A 14,602-nucleotide genomic window follows, 5' to 3' on the forward strand; every position below is an offset into this window, starting at 1 on the left:
CTTGTTGAGAGATTGACCAAGCGTCTTATGAAACTGGTCGACCGGAGTCGTATATAGAGCAGGCGTTGCAGGGTACCCTTTTTTTTTTTGTTTTTTTTCAGGCATTGAGTCTGTCCACCATGATATGTCAACAAGAGACTTTTGATATTTGAAATCATCGCGCGGGGAAACGCGGAGAAGAACAATTCCATTCCGGATTAGCATAAGCTGTCAAGCTTACGCTTAGAACTGCCGTCAAATTATATCGGCTCCTCGTCGTCAGGCGTGCGGTCTATCACAATGATTTGCAAAGGCGACGCCGCAGATTTACTACTACGTTTGGCATTGGGTCGACCCGCCAATCCTATTTTGGGATTGATTTGCTTGAAGCCCTCGCGCCCTTGCCCCATGGATCATGCAAACGCAGACTAGTCCTGTCTGCAGGGCGATCGCCTTGACGGGATGCCATCCGGGTGCCCGTAATGTCAAGAGCCTTGTCCAGATACCCGTACCCGTACTGGTACTGGACGAGTATAGCACCGTCATTCGTAGTTCAACTTGCTGGACTCAGCCAGCCCAATGTCATGGTCCAGCTAGGCAGTGTCGCACAAACAGTCCTCGAATCGCGACGAGTATCGTGTCCATGTCGACTTCGTGTCAGGCCGAGGAAAGGGAAAGCGGCTGATCGACCGTGCTTCCAGCGCGCCCGGATCTCACCTACTCAGAACACGTCGATCGAACAGCCCCGACTCAATGGCCCCATGCGAGACCGACAATCCGCATTAATTGGTCCTCGATCGCAGGGATCGCCAGCTATTCTCCCACGCACGCATCCTCGCAAACTCAGATCCCTCTAGTTCTCCCTGCTGTTTGGTCGACGGTTCAGCTGCTGTCATCCACTCCATTGTAGGTGCGTAGAGCAAGACTTGGACGTGGCCGGAGATGGGATCCGGTGCCCTAAGCACGATGTCGAATAAATGCTAGTACACCTGGTGGTCGAGGCTCGGTTACTCTCTTGATAGGGTCTGGCTGAATGGCCGCGTTTCGGATCTGGTGCAATAGCGATGCAGTATCCTGGTCGTGGTGAGCACTCTATCTCTGAATCCCTGTCAGTCCATGACGAATGCTGGTTTGGAGCGAGGTGGCAGACAACTACGCGGTGGCTGAAGCCATGTTCCAGCGTGATGGCTCGCAGCAGCCATGACGGAGGGCTGAACGAGGCACATTCAGACAACTACTTGTCAGACGTTGCCTAGTATGGAGTACACGGTGGTACATAAACGGTTCTCTGTGAAATCTTCGGGACATGTTATTACTGACATTCATCGGTTGGGGGCCAGTTTCAACGCACGAACACATTACAATCTGGAGTACGACGCATCTCGCATCCAGTCGGAATACCCAAGTTGGGACCGAGCTGAAGTCGACCGGTGCAGTTTCGAAGTAATGACTCTCGGAGACATTGGAATTTGAGGGTGTGATCAGGTTGTGTTAGGAGTCGCTGGCGGGGTTATTTCCTATTATTCGTTGCTGATACTGCGATTGCGAAGACATGGCCATTGATCTTCGTATCTGCGAGGCCTGAGATCGGGCCGATGAGGAGTTCGTCGAGATACACTACTCCTTTCAGGTATGGTACTACTATAACACTTGTACCTCTCCCTAGGGTAGGTGCGGAATGACTATGAATAATAAACTATAAACAATGGAAGAATAGAAGAATAGAACAATAGAACAATGGCCGGATAGCCGTAACGGTCAGATCGTGCCATCCCCTACAGATGACTATATTAGCAGAGGGCAAGTAGTACAATACAATACACACTTCTGTACAGTTAAATGAACAGCTATACACTGACCCCCTCCCCCCGAACGGCTCCGTTCTCCACCGCGAAAGGCTGGCTTGGCTGCTTCACCCGCCACAAATAAGCGGCACGAGGCCCAGTGGAGCGCAGGAGCGCATCTCAAACGGAGACCCACGGGACCCGGCGATCTGTGTCGCTGGAAACCCCGAGATGCGAAGGGGGAAACCCGACCGTCCGGAGGAACCCTCCTGCCAGGCCTCATTGCTGGTACTTACAAATAGCCAGATACACCAAGTTTCCAGGGGGCCGGGTCGGTTGGCGGTGTGCAGCTATCGACTTCCGCACTTCACTCCTATACCTCCTACCCTTGGGTAACCATCTACGAACAGAGAATTTTCAACGACACGGCTATTTGAGATGAAATCTCACTCTGTGGGAGTGAATGTGATTCACTCGCCACGCGACTGACCGTTATGTTCTCATGTGCAGTTGAGGGGGAGTCGACCCCAAGAGGAAGGACTACGACGCTGCAGGCCAGACCCCGAGCCCACTTTTCTTCTGAAGCGAGAGCGAGGCCCGACCATCTGTCCAGTGTCCACTGGCAGTGTCCAGCAATTGAGGCAGCTCGGTGGAACTATTGGGCAACGAGGGATGGGTGGCCGATGGAATGATCATCGGCTGGTGGGCGTCCTTAGTGTGCAGTAGTGCTGCTGTGGTACGACCGTCCGTCATGGGTAGCGCCAAAGTCACGATCGATCCCGTCCCATCGTTTCCTCATGACCCAAGTCGTGCCCGTACCCCCCCCCCCCCCATCATCGCCCCGGCTGGGCTTCACGCGAACTCGTCTAGTGTGCATCTGCATGGTTTCGCTTGTGTCTACATAAGTGTTGGCGATTTGCATTATTCGAGTCCATTTCATTTTCGAATTGCTTCTGTTTTTCCTCTGGAGCACTCAGGGGACTTTTTCAGTCTGTGTGGCGCGGTATGCACCCGACAGACTGGTTCTCCCTCTGTAGGGTGCACTGTCCCTGTCAGTAGGTTCGACATTACAGGTTTGTGCAGCTCGCGAGTACGAGTCGGCACAAGCCCCGAATGTCAACGATTACTGTCTCCAGGCATGGTAAATAATGAATATTCACATGGGCGTGTATACAGTGTAGTAATGCAGGTGTTGCCTGAGCACTCACCCGACACCGTGGATTGGTACCAGTACATACATCAACATCGGATAGTACGCAGATGCAGCGCCTCGTGAAGCAGAGCTCAAAGTTAAATGCCCCTCGGGGCTTCATGCTGCCTTTGGGTGGTGGTGCGCCTCTTGCCGTCGTAGTATGAGATCATTTGCAAGCCACGGCGCAAACAGGAAAGACAATGGAAACCCAGGGCAATGTTCTCTGCAGACCTGATCCTTCAAAGAAACAAAAACCATTAACCCCCCTAACAATGGCACTTGTCAGCGATCGTCGACAATGGATCCTCGGGAAATCGAGATGCCATCCACCATCCATGTCCACCTTGATCACCCAAGTCCAGCGGGTCCATGACCTCCTATTGTCCGTTCCAAGGTTAACTGGTTCTGGCAACGCAGCCGAGCTGGGCGGGTAGAGCCGTTCCCACTGCATTGTTCATGATTCATGTACTCCAATGATCATGATGGCTACGTACACCGTACTTGTACACTGTACTTGTAGGAAAAGTACTGCTATGTTTACTCACTTCCCTCTCGGTAGAAGATGCAATCCACCGTGCAAAGTCTCTGAGTTGGCAAGGGCGTCTCGGCCGGGCGAGTAATGCACGCACGGATACAGTCATGGTTCCAGAGGGGCCCCATCTGCCAATACACTCATACCCACAGTGTACCACAGTACCATACCGTATAGCCCGCGGAACTCGTAACTTTCACTCTCTGTCGGGATTCTGCACTCCTGTACGTGAGGGTATTGTATCATACCCCTCCTGGAAACTGTTCCATATGCCCGGGTCCAGCCTCCACTTCCCCAAAATACCAAGTGGAAAAAGGTATGGGAGGTACAATAATACACCCAAGTATTGCTCGCCGTTTATTAGTATTAGCTCCTTCCCCGGCTCTGTCTCTTCACCCTCATTTCGACCATCTCGACACATCACAACTCGCCCCCAGGCGTTCCCTGTAGACCCTCAGCGCCGGGTCTCCCAACTCGCTGGCTCCTGCAGTCACCGCTCCCGCCAATTTGGTTCTTCTTCACCGAACCTGCTGCGCAGTGCCACTTCGACTTTTTTGCCAGTCCATCTCGAACACTGAATATCGAACTCATTCAGGAATGGAATGAAGTGATCCCACCTTGATCTGCATAGCATCGCCATTACCCAGACACATTCACGTTCCTGTGCCACTCCGTTCCGCACGTCAATCGCCATGTCTCCGCAAGACCCCGGTCGCCCCGAGGACAAGCCCGAGGGGTTGTCCAAGTATATCAAGCGCATGAAAACCGTCTTGCGCCCTCGCTCTGGCTCCAAGCGACAGTCGCTCGCTACCCTTCCCGATGTCGCCGGTCCATCCACCCAGTCTGCGTACGTTGTCTCCAATTGCGACCGATCCGATCCTGTCAGCGCAGAATATCGCCCGGTCGCGAAGTCGCTATACTTCCCGAGATCAAATCGCTAACTTTTTTTTTCATTTTGTATAGTGCTCCAGCATCTGCGCCCGCCCGCAAGTCTACGGGCGCCCCCGAGCAACCCTCCATGCTCACCGACTACAGCGTCATGCAGCAGGAAAAGGCGCGCGCCCTGTTCGCCAAATACGGCCTGACCCTCGACCCCGGCGAGTGGAAGGCCCCCGCCGGCGACGTCCAGTTGACCCGCGTCACCAAGCCGATTCGCATGCGCGTGCGCCGCACCTGTCACCGCTGCGACACGACTTTCGGTCCTGAGAAGATCTGCGTTAACTGCCAGCACCCGCGCTGCAAGAAGTGTCCTCGATTCCCGGAGGCCAAGGAGAAGGAAGACAAGGGCTACCAGGAACTGTCCAAGACCAAGATTGGCGAGATTCGCTCCCGTCAGCGCGGCGCCTTGCCTCTTCAGCCGCACTTCAAGTACACCGGCAATCCCGCGGCCCCCATCATCATTCCTTCGCGCTCGGGCGGACAGGATCTGGTTCGCAAGGAGGCGAAGCAGCGCGTGCGCCGTATCTGCCATGTTTGCGATACTACCTTTGTCAAGGGTAGTAAGGAATGTGCCGAGTGCAAGCACACCCGGTGCAAGAAATGTCCGCGCGAACCACCTAAACTCGACAAGTATCCGGACGGCTATCCTGGTGATGCCGAGCCGCCGAAACTCAAGCCGGAGCGGGCGTTCAAGAAACCACAACGTCGAGTGCATTACATATGCCATGTCTGTGAGACCCAGTATAATGTCGGGGCCAATGTGTGTTCGAAATGCGGACAGGCGAAATGTGCCGCCACCATACGAATCCCGTATGTTCTACCCAGTTGATCTACTCAGAACAGTTGCTGATAATGGTAATTTACAGGCCCAAGAAAATCAAACGGGAGCCCGATCCCGAAGTCGTTCGCAACGTCGAGGCAAAAATACAGGCTCTGGCTTTGCGAGATACCAATGACTGAGCCTGAGCATTTGTACAGGCAGAGCTACCGGTTGAAGATATCAATTCCACATGACATTCTGTTTCGTGCTTTAGAGTCGATCTCGGACTCGCCCGATCATTTTTTGTTGCATACATGACCATAGCAGACAATGTGCCACTCTCTTTGCAAATACTCATACTCTCCCTCTATACATACAGATACATTTTACAATGTCATGATGCCCCTCGACCGAGGACCGCGAGGTTGTGGATATTCAGAATCTTACTGCGCCAGTGTTACTGTTTTTGAAGTCAACGTACAGTAGTCGTCGCACATCCGGCGTACATCGGATCTGATGGCACCACAGCATTGCTTCCGAGGGTTTCATCGGTCTCAAATCCTGTACATACCCGGTGAATATTCCCAACAAGGCGAATGGTATACCAATACCAACACTTGGAAAGATAGAGGGTGCTTCGGTCCACAAAGGCCGAGTACGAAAACGAGCACCTCTTCGGCCGGAACAAATCCCACATGCTAAAACAATACTCCAGCTCAGAACTAGAGAGTCCAGACCCGACACCACCTAAAGAATGGATCCTCTCCCGTCTGTCACATCCACAGTCCGAAATAGTGTTTGAGGAGAGACAGCAGTCCACCCCGTCTCCTATGCTTGTCGTTCCACCCTCCCCCACCGCAACGGCGTCGTGCCCGCTTCGGGCGTCGAACTCCTGCCCTCCGCGCCGTTAATTTAATTTCTCACCGGCGATGTCATTGTGGGGTTGCACCGGGTCCCGCGCTGTTGTGGTACCGTACTGTCAACTTCAGTGAGACTGGTTAAAATCCCGGTTGATTCTTCAGGGTTTGGTTGTACGGTTCATACGGAGCGGAGATTCCCAGTGTCTGGCGATCCTGAATGATCATACCACGAGAACACGGCTGAATCATGGTCCCCATACTTAGTACTAAGGTATGGATATCCATACGTGGCCGGGAAATCATACTCCGGCGCACGGTCCGGGCCGGAGGGATTAGACCATGGCCCCTTGATCTCATCGTACCTCTGTTAACTTAGCAGAGATTCTAACCGCAGCCAGGATGGCGGTCACCCAAACCAGGCATTTGAGGTTGGTGGGGAGTGTGCTCGCCACAGACAACCACTGGCAGAATACAGCAGTGCACGAGTCAGTGTCTGTATGTTTGTACTGTGTGTTGTATAGACATGACACATCATTGGCTCGGAGGAATCAACCATGGCAGCGGGTTCAGCCATTCCCGAGTCCTGCGAATCTAGCCACTCTGAGGTTAGCGAGATGGGTCTGGTCCAGAAAAGCTGGGAACCTGCGAATTACTGAGTTTACTTCGGATTGTTACGTGAGGATACCTCACCGAATGTGGCAGCAGAGAGAACGGACTTGGTTTCCGTGTTGATTTGGTCGGCGCTACACGAAACATTATTGAATCTAATATATCCAGAGGGGGTACAGTATAGCCTATTATGAGTGATAAGTTTACTTCCGTGGATAGCATGCAAGGCCCTCGTTCGAACTGAGCCCGTGCTCGGCGCTGTGCTGGCACGCCTGGTCGAACACACGGCCGCACCGTATTTTGCATACTAATACATAAACCACTTAGCATTGATCCCGATTGATGCGCTAGATCATTCCTTCCGTCTACGATGTAACTTCTGCATCTCCGGTGCCTCATTATGGTGTAAAGGAATCCGCTTTGCAACTAGAATAACTGGCAACCCTGAACGCAAGGCGTTTCAGGGTCCCTGCAGCAAACCCGAGGGTTGCCTCGCAGTCGGTACGAGGTGCTTGACCTGTGCATACATACCGACAAACCTCTGTACAGAGTGTTTCTCCTCTTACCAGCCTCCACCTTGCTGTACATCTTGTACATGGGTGTATGTTTGATGGATACGCGGAAGAATAGAGTAGAATAGGCTCGGGTCACCAACAAGGGTGGCGCCGCGTCAAGTCGCAGCAAGGGGGAGTCGGGTCCGGACCGTTGGGGTTCCCATCGACATCCGGTTGGTGCGGAATGTCAATGAGTGACATTTACAGATGGAGTCGAAGCAGAAGAACTTGAAGTGGAAGATGAAGGGGGATCCATGATGGGTCCAACGGTCACCCTAACCACATCCGCGCAGACCTTGCGTACTCCACCGGCCGAAACCAAAATGTCCCTCAGTATTCACGGATGGATCAGATCGCCACGCTTTATTATTTGGGCAGGAATAGTCGGAGCGTACTGGAGTGTGGTATTGATGCACGTACTTTCTCTCCGTTGCCCCGAGATGTATTCTGAGCAATTGGATAGAAGATGGGATGGAAGACGGAAGGAACATGCCTGCACCCGCAGCAGGCAGACACGCATCGAGACCGTCGCGGTATACCCTTCAGTAGGGTTACAGTGTATGTAATGTCAAATATCTAGGGAGATCCAGCGAAACCACCCAAGTCCAAAAACAAGCCACATACCAGATGACACCCCTGTTCTTCGACGCCCGACGACCTACCACTTCCAACACTTGGCACATCAAATCCCGGTCTCTCGGTATCCACTGGGATGCGCATCCGTCTTCTCCCCGAGAGTTTCCACCGGGGAGGGCCCGGCTACGTATGCCAGACCAGGGCGTTCTGCTCAGGTGGGCGTTGCCACGAAGATCAGTGGTCTGGTCTGTTCTGGTCTCGTTCGTACTGGTGGATTGTTTGCGTATGTTCCGAGGGAGTATTTGTTTGGGCAAACTTCAAAGTTTTCACGGAGGCAGGGAGGCAGGGGGGAGGGATGGGGCTGGACTCCACGCACCTGTCTCGACCAGATTGTCGGGTCAAATTATCGAGGCTGTCGAGTTTGACCTAGTTTCAACCGCCAGTTCACAGGGGATGGTCATTTTCAATTTATTTTAAGGTTTGGCGCTCCAGGGGCTGGAGAGAGTCTGATGCTGTGAGGTGTGTTGACAGGTCTGTCCAAGGTGGTGGTGAAGAGGATGATGGGGTTGACGGGTGGATCCTAACGGTTGCTACTATTTTGGTGGTGATCGATGCGGGCGGAGATTCGGGAAGTGTGTTTGGATTATGATTCGGGAGAAATATCCGGGAGGTGTGGGGGTAACTTTCTTTGCGCTTTGTTCGGGGGTTGAAGAAAAGCTGCTGAGGAATTGTTGAGTCAAGTGGTCTAGTTTGGGAGAATCTCATGAATCATTGTGATCCACGGGTGGTTCTGACCGTTTGCTCTCGTAAGTGGCCATTTGTGTACAGTACAATCATGTATTTGAGTCAGTTAACCATAATCTCATTTAATAGACGACTAATCTTTCGACCCATCATTTGGATTGGGCCGAAGTTTGGGACATTCATATGACAGTGGTCTATATTGGCAATATATATCGACTCACATCAGACGATTGATTGAGCCTAATGTAGCCTATCCTAGAACACACTAATTACATGATCTTCCAGGTGTCAAGACGCAAATTCTACATACGTTAATGCTAGATCCTCCAAATTGCAAGTCAGATTAACACAACTCACAGCTGCTACACCTTAATCCTCCTACTCATCTGTTCCGTCCCAGCCGACTTCTCATAATCAATATCCTTAACCAAGTCCACACGTCGTCCCAGCGCCCGCCGAATAATCCAATCCTTACTATTAATCTCCTCCTCAACCTGACCATCCTCAATCGGCGGAATAAGATTCGACCCATCAAGTCGTCTCAACATAACGTCATCCTCCGGCCGCGCAAAGTACACAAGACTATACCGTGTCGAGTCACCCTGGATACCAGGCGGAGCAGCAACGCGATGAATATTCGATCGGAATAATCCGTTCGTGAACTTGACCATCGCATCGCCAAGATTAATAATCGCGTGTCCTGGTAATGGCCGCACATATACCCATTCCGCCTCGGCGCCAGGTGGGAGCACCTGCAGTCCGCCGAGTCGATTGAAGAGGACTGTCACGCTGCCGAAGTCAGTATGTTGGCCCAGCGCGGTGCGCCTGTCATCTATTGGTTGCGGAGGTGCTTTTATGAAGCGGACTTGGTCGCCGCTTATCGCTTGTCTTCGGTGCATGTTGGTGAGAGTATCTTTCGGCAGGGCGAGTTTGTCGTTCAGGACTTGGAGTATGAGGGTGACGATTGCATGTGAGCCGTTTATAAACGATCTTAGCTTTTCCCGATTGTTGTGTAAGACGTCTGGGGCTGGGAGCCGGTCGGATATTCCCAGGGTATCATCTTTGGATACCTAACCATTTGTTCAGAACTCGGTGCTCCGTGGTATATTCAAGATGCAACTCACGTTGTAGAACTCATTTCGATCCAAGTTCCCGCTCTTGTCAACAACCGCAACTCCCTGGCCTTTATACCCAAAGTATGAGTTCTGCGCACTAAAGTCATATCGCATCTTCTCTTCAAGGGGCAGCTCGAATAACCTCTCCCCAATCTGGAAGAGATCATCTGCATCACTGAGGAGAGAGTTTCCATGTTCCGAGTCTTGAAGATCCAGGTAAAAGAATCCAATGTCGACTGAGGCTTGGAAGAGTCGCTCATACTCTGCTGTCTCGCCGGCTAGCAGCTTTCCAAGCGATAGCCGGAGCAGGGGTGCTGTGGAGACGTTGTCCGGGAAGGGAGGCAGGCTGGGGAAGTTGTCCTCGATGTTTTCAGTGTTGAGTTTCTGTGTCATGGTTTCGGTAGGTTAAACGTCTCAGATCCGACACTTGTAAAAAATTGGATATTTTTGTTTCGATCCAGTACGTTGACGCCGTTTATGTGGCGATACTTCCAGTTGATCATAATGCGGGGAAGGCTCGTGAGCCGAGGGACACTCGCAACTGTGGTTCTGGGATCGGACACAAACTCTGAAGTATCTTCCGAGCTGACGGGGTAAGTGTTTGATTAGTGTCAGGCCTGTTGGTTGTGAAGTAACACTGAGGTTTCGTCGAATACTGAACTGGTATACTTGTTTTGGACGCCCATGCTGGACGTTTCCAGAACAAGAGACGATATATATGTGATTTCAAGATGGCGGCTAGGCGACCCATGTGAAACCAAGGACCATCGAATGTTAATGTAAAACCCAGGATAGTAAACTGGCTGGATTGTTGCAATAATACATGATAGCCTCGTATCACATAGGGCGCAACCACAGTGGAGCCAGCCCCCCCGGTGAGATGGCATACCCCGCAGCCTCCGCTGAATGCTCAACCACGCTGGCGCAGTGAAATCCCTTCTCAATAAGCCAACCGATCAAAATGGCGGCAGAAAAAATCCTGTCCATTGCGGATCTTGAAAGAACAGCTTCTAAAATTCTACCAACAGCCTCTCGAGGTAACTTCTCCTTCCCGGGCATCGCTTTTGTTCAATGACTCACAGAGGGACAATGTCTAGATTTCTTCAACTCTGGCGCGACTAACCAGGTTACTGTTCATGAAAATTCCTCTGCCTATCAGAAGTACAGAATACTTCCTCGCGTCTTGAAGGATGTGTCCCAAGTCAACACTAAGGTCAGCTTGTTCGACCGGGACCTCGCATTCCCACTCTGCGTCTCGCCCGTCGGACTGCAAGGCATGGCCCACGCAGACGGAGAATTAGCGACGAGCAGAGCCTGCGCCAAAGCAGGCATCAATATGGGCATTTCTTCATATGCCAATCATTCCGTTGAACAAATCACCGCAGCAGGTAAAGAGATCGGACCGATCTATCATGTCATGCAGCTATACTCGATGACAGACCGTGAAAAGGAAGCGCGGATCGTCCACCGCGCAGAAGCAGCAGGCTGCAAGGCCATTTTCCTAACAGCGGACAGTCCGGTCTTGGGCGTGCGATACAACGAATGGCGGAATGGATTCCTGCCGCCAGCCGGACTCGACAATCCCATGATTGAGAAGTCGTCCGAGCAGATCCAGATGATGTCGCATGATGATGGGTTCTCGTCGTTCAATTCGGACTCGCACTCGTGGATGCGGGAGATCCCTTGGTTGCGGAGTATCACCAATATGGAGATTTGGATTAAGGGAGTACTCACGCCTGAGGATGTTGAAACTGCTATTGAATATGGGTGTGATGGCGTTATAATTAGCAACCACGGTGGACGGCAGCTCGATGAAACACCCGCGACTATCGATGTTCTCCCAGCGTGTGCAAAGGCCGCGCGTGGTCGCATTCGGATTCATATCGATGGTGGGATTCGGACTGGTAGCGACATTTTCAAGGCTCTGGCGTTGGGCGCTGAGTGCTGTTGGGTTGGTCGTCCGATGCTTTGGGGGCTGGCGGTAAGTTCATTCCTGCCCCTTGAGAGAATTGCAAAATACTGATCGCGGCGATCTGATCAGTATAACGGCCAGAAAGGCGTTGAGTTGATGCTCGACATACTATACCAGGAATTCAAGCGGTGCATGCAGCTGGCGGGTTGCAAGTCGATCTCCGAGATCAGCACCTCGAGCCTGGGGGTTGTTCGCTCCGATGGGCCACTGGCAAGATTGTAGAGCTGGTAGTTGTTTAAAAAAAAATTATAGACTTCCCATGCTGAAAATAGAAGATGATGTTAAGTTGCGCTGCTTCCATAATAACAATAGTGTAAAGCATATCTTATCAGCGGGTGACATCAAATCCGCTGCGGTTTTTTTCCAACCTCGACTCCGTCCTCACCTCCAACCACCTCGAAGTTTCCCAAGCCCGCAATCAAGCAGAAGAAAGATTGCAAGGCCTCAAACCGCGAAAATGACAGACTCTCCCGCCCCAAAATCCCACATTGCGCACACCCTCCTCTCACGCGCCCACTCCCCCGACAGCGCCGCGCAACAATTCACCGAGCGCATCAAACAAAAGCCCCTCTTCCTGCGCCCAACCTCTCCCTCCGCCTCAGACAACCGCTCTCGCCGCCGTCTTCACCGTCTCCGCAAGCAAGAATACTTCCACCGCCACCAGCGACCGCGGCCTCTGTCTGCGCGCGAGAAGCGTGCTTCCGGTCTGTACGATCTACCCAAGGAGGAATGCAAGTATGCGATCTTCAAGGGGTTGCACGCGCTGTGGATCGAATATATGCAGGAGGTTCTGGATCTCAGGCCTGACGGGAAGACTGGAGTGTTGACGCCGGCGTCGCATGGGGCTAAGCTTGTCAGTGCGGATTATCATGGTGCTGAGGTTGAGGTTGTGAGGAGTCGGTCTTCTGGGCGGGTTGGGATTAAAGGGATTGTGGTACGCGATACCAAGTTCACTTTCGTGGTTGTTACGGAGAAGAATCAGGTTAAGAGTGAGTTTTGCGGTCGTTGCTCAATGCGTTTTGACCCTGAGGCTAATGTTTGTTGCAGCTGTCCCGAAAGAACATACCGTTTTCCAATTTACGTTGCCTCTGCCGACGAGTGAAGAACCTGCTGTGAAAGAGGGCGATAAGATACAAACAGACCAAAGCAAATCGGGGGGGCCGAAACCATTGGTGTTTGAGTTGCATGGAAGCCAATTTGAGAATCGGCCTGTTGATCGGGCGAATAAGAAGTTCAAGTGGAGGAATATTGACTACCTCTGAATGACCTACAATGGGCTCTGTTGACCTGTTGGAGTTTACGACTAATGCATGAGCGTCGCATACTGAATGAATTGGATGTTTAACTACTTTGTATCCTAGGGTAGACATTGTTCGATAGAAGCTTGTATATTGGGTATCTTGTGAAAATCTCATACATCGTGGGTGGTGACGAAGTTGATCAGTCCTCCGTTTTGGGTTTCGCTGCCTGTAAAGCACGGAAGCCTGCATGTATCATGAGTGTCGCTGCAGCCTAGCAGAAGTAGGCCTGGCCACCATTCAATGAGTCAGAGAAGACTGTGTCTCATAACTTTGGCATGCTCAATCCGGCTTCAGACTTGAAGCAAGATATTTCCGAAATGGAGTTGGGACGGCACGTTCATAAGCCATGGCATTGTTATGGATGAAGCACCACTGTGGTTGTTCTGGTGTTTTAATCCGTGATGGAAAAGAATCTCATGATGCCAAAACTGTAGTAAGGCGAACAAGTTTTGCGCCAGCATGTCGCCATTTCCCATGATCAATGCTTGGCTGGAACATGGGCAAAGGTGTCGAATTTGGGTATAGAAAGAACAGAACTGAGCTGGTCTCTCACATCCCTGCCCACTCGATGCTGAAAGTGCGCACACTTTCCACGCGCTCTGCCTCAGACTCGGCTTCATCGCGAGACTTTTGAGGACCACCCAGGAGGAACCCCTTTTTAACACCAGTTCCCAGTCTGCCACCATTCACAATGCCCATCAAATCAATTCCTTCATCCCACTCCGAAGAGACCGTCAAGAAATGCGAGTGGAAACGGAGCGGATCTCCCGGGTAAGCCACATATTGGCATCCGAATCGTAGTCCAGGCGAGAGGAAGTAACCGCGAGTGGACAAATGGGCGAAGAGAGGATATGAGAGAGGCACTTCGGGCGGCGGCAGGTGTTGCGAAGAGTTTGGCTGAGGTAGCGGTGGATATGATGTTGCAGGGGTGACGCCCATAGCCTGTTGACGACCAGTGTTCTTGCTTGCAGGTGTGCTGGTTGTTGGCTCCGGTGCGACGAGGTCCAGTGGCTCTTCCTTGGCCTCAGACGCCGGCGACGAGACATCTTTGTCCTCCTTTTTCTCCTTGGCTTTCAACGCCTTGGCACGGCTCTTCTCATCTAATTTCTTCAACACCTGTTCCCGGTTCTGGTCCCTGCGATCCGAGAGGAGGCGTGAGGCGTGGAGACCTTGGGATTCTAGTTCGCGCAGATACTGGCGGCGATCTTCCTCGGCGAGGGATTCCATGCCGCCATGTGCCTTGGCTTCGTCTACGATGCAAGCTACACCTTTGTCCACCAACAGCCGGGCCTCCTCGGGCATCAGTTCCAACGGCAGGCCCAGGAACACATTCTGTTGCGGGAGTTGGGAGAGGGTCCCGATCAACACGCCGCAAATGTGGTGCTCGCGTCGCAGGTATGTCACGGCGTCAATTGAGAACAGCAGGTATCTACCAGATATGTATGAGATCGGAATAGGCAAGGTAGGGTTGTCCATTTTTCCTCTTTTCTTTTCTTGTTCTTTCTGCAAGGAGTTCGATTCAGATTCTGTATCTATTGCAAATGCGATGTTAGCAGGAGCTCGCAATAAACAGATGCAAGAATGAAACAAAGAAGATTTCAAGGCAGGTCATTTTCAAATACGTTTCTCAGTCACCGGTGCTCTTTTTTGAGATATTAAAGCGAGCTTCAGGGGATTGACAGATT

The 14,602-nt window shown here is 51.9% G+C and overlaps 5 protein-coding genes across 5 annotated transcripts; 3 read left to right on the forward strand and 2 right to left on the reverse strand.

The window, feature by feature from the left end:
• Positions 1–4,179: 4,179 nt before the first annotated feature.
• N7532_005326 (uncharacterized protein) lies at positions 4,180–5,386 on the forward strand (the record flags this gene model as incomplete). Its single annotated transcript, XM_056617820.1, has 3 exons — positions 4,180–4,334; positions 4,451–5,236; positions 5,293–5,386. 3 exons carry the CDS (start codon positions 4,180–4,182, stop codon positions 5,384–5,386), a joined length of 1,035 nt encoding a protein of 344 aa, XP_056473979.1.
• Positions 5,387–8,891: 3,505 nt separating this feature from the next.
• N7532_005327 (putative oxidoreductase, 2OG-Fe(II) oxygenase family) lies at positions 8,892–10,037 on the reverse strand (the record flags this gene model as incomplete). Its single annotated transcript, XM_056617821.1, has 2 exons — positions 8,892–9,599; positions 9,654–10,037. The coding sequence occupies 2 exons, from the start codon at positions 10,035–10,037 to the stop codon at positions 8,892–8,894; spliced, it is 1,092 nt and encodes a 363-aa protein (XP_056473980.1).
• Positions 10,038–10,605: 568 nt separating this feature from the next.
• On the forward strand, positions 10,606–11,838 carry N7532_005328 (alpha-hydroxy acid oxidase; the record flags this gene model as incomplete). Its single annotated transcript, XM_056617822.1, has 3 exons — positions 10,606–10,681; positions 10,742–11,625; positions 11,686–11,838. 3 exons carry the CDS (start codon positions 10,606–10,608, stop codon positions 11,836–11,838), a joined length of 1,113 nt encoding a protein of 370 aa, XP_056473981.1.
• A 235-nt stretch (positions 11,839–12,073) lies between these two features.
• On the forward strand, positions 12,074–12,878 carry N7532_005329 (RNase P/RNase MRP complex subunit; the record flags this gene model as incomplete). The annotated part of the gene is made up of 2 exons (XM_056617823.1): positions 12,074–12,605; positions 12,664–12,878. The coding sequence occupies 2 exons, from the start codon at positions 12,074–12,076 to the stop codon at positions 12,876–12,878; spliced, it is 747 nt and encodes a 248-aa protein (XP_056473982.1).
• A 588-nt stretch (positions 12,879–13,466) lies between these two features.
• Positions 13,467–14,393, reverse strand: N7532_005330 (tRNA splicing endonuclease subunit SEN34; the record flags this gene model as incomplete). Its single annotated transcript, XM_056617824.1, has 1 exon — positions 13,467–14,393. One exon carries the CDS (start codon positions 14,391–14,393, stop codon positions 13,467–13,469), a length of 927 nt encoding a protein of 308 aa, XP_056473983.1.
• Positions 14,394–14,602: the final 209 nt, after the last annotated feature.

This window comes from Penicillium argentinense (assembly GCF_028826775.1).
Source record: "Penicillium argentinense strain IBT 30761 chromosome Unknown utg000005l_segment0_segment0, whole genome shotgun sequence".
NCBI classification, from domain to species: domain Eukaryota; kingdom Fungi; phylum Ascomycota; class Eurotiomycetes; order Eurotiales; family Aspergillaceae; genus Penicillium; species Penicillium argentinense.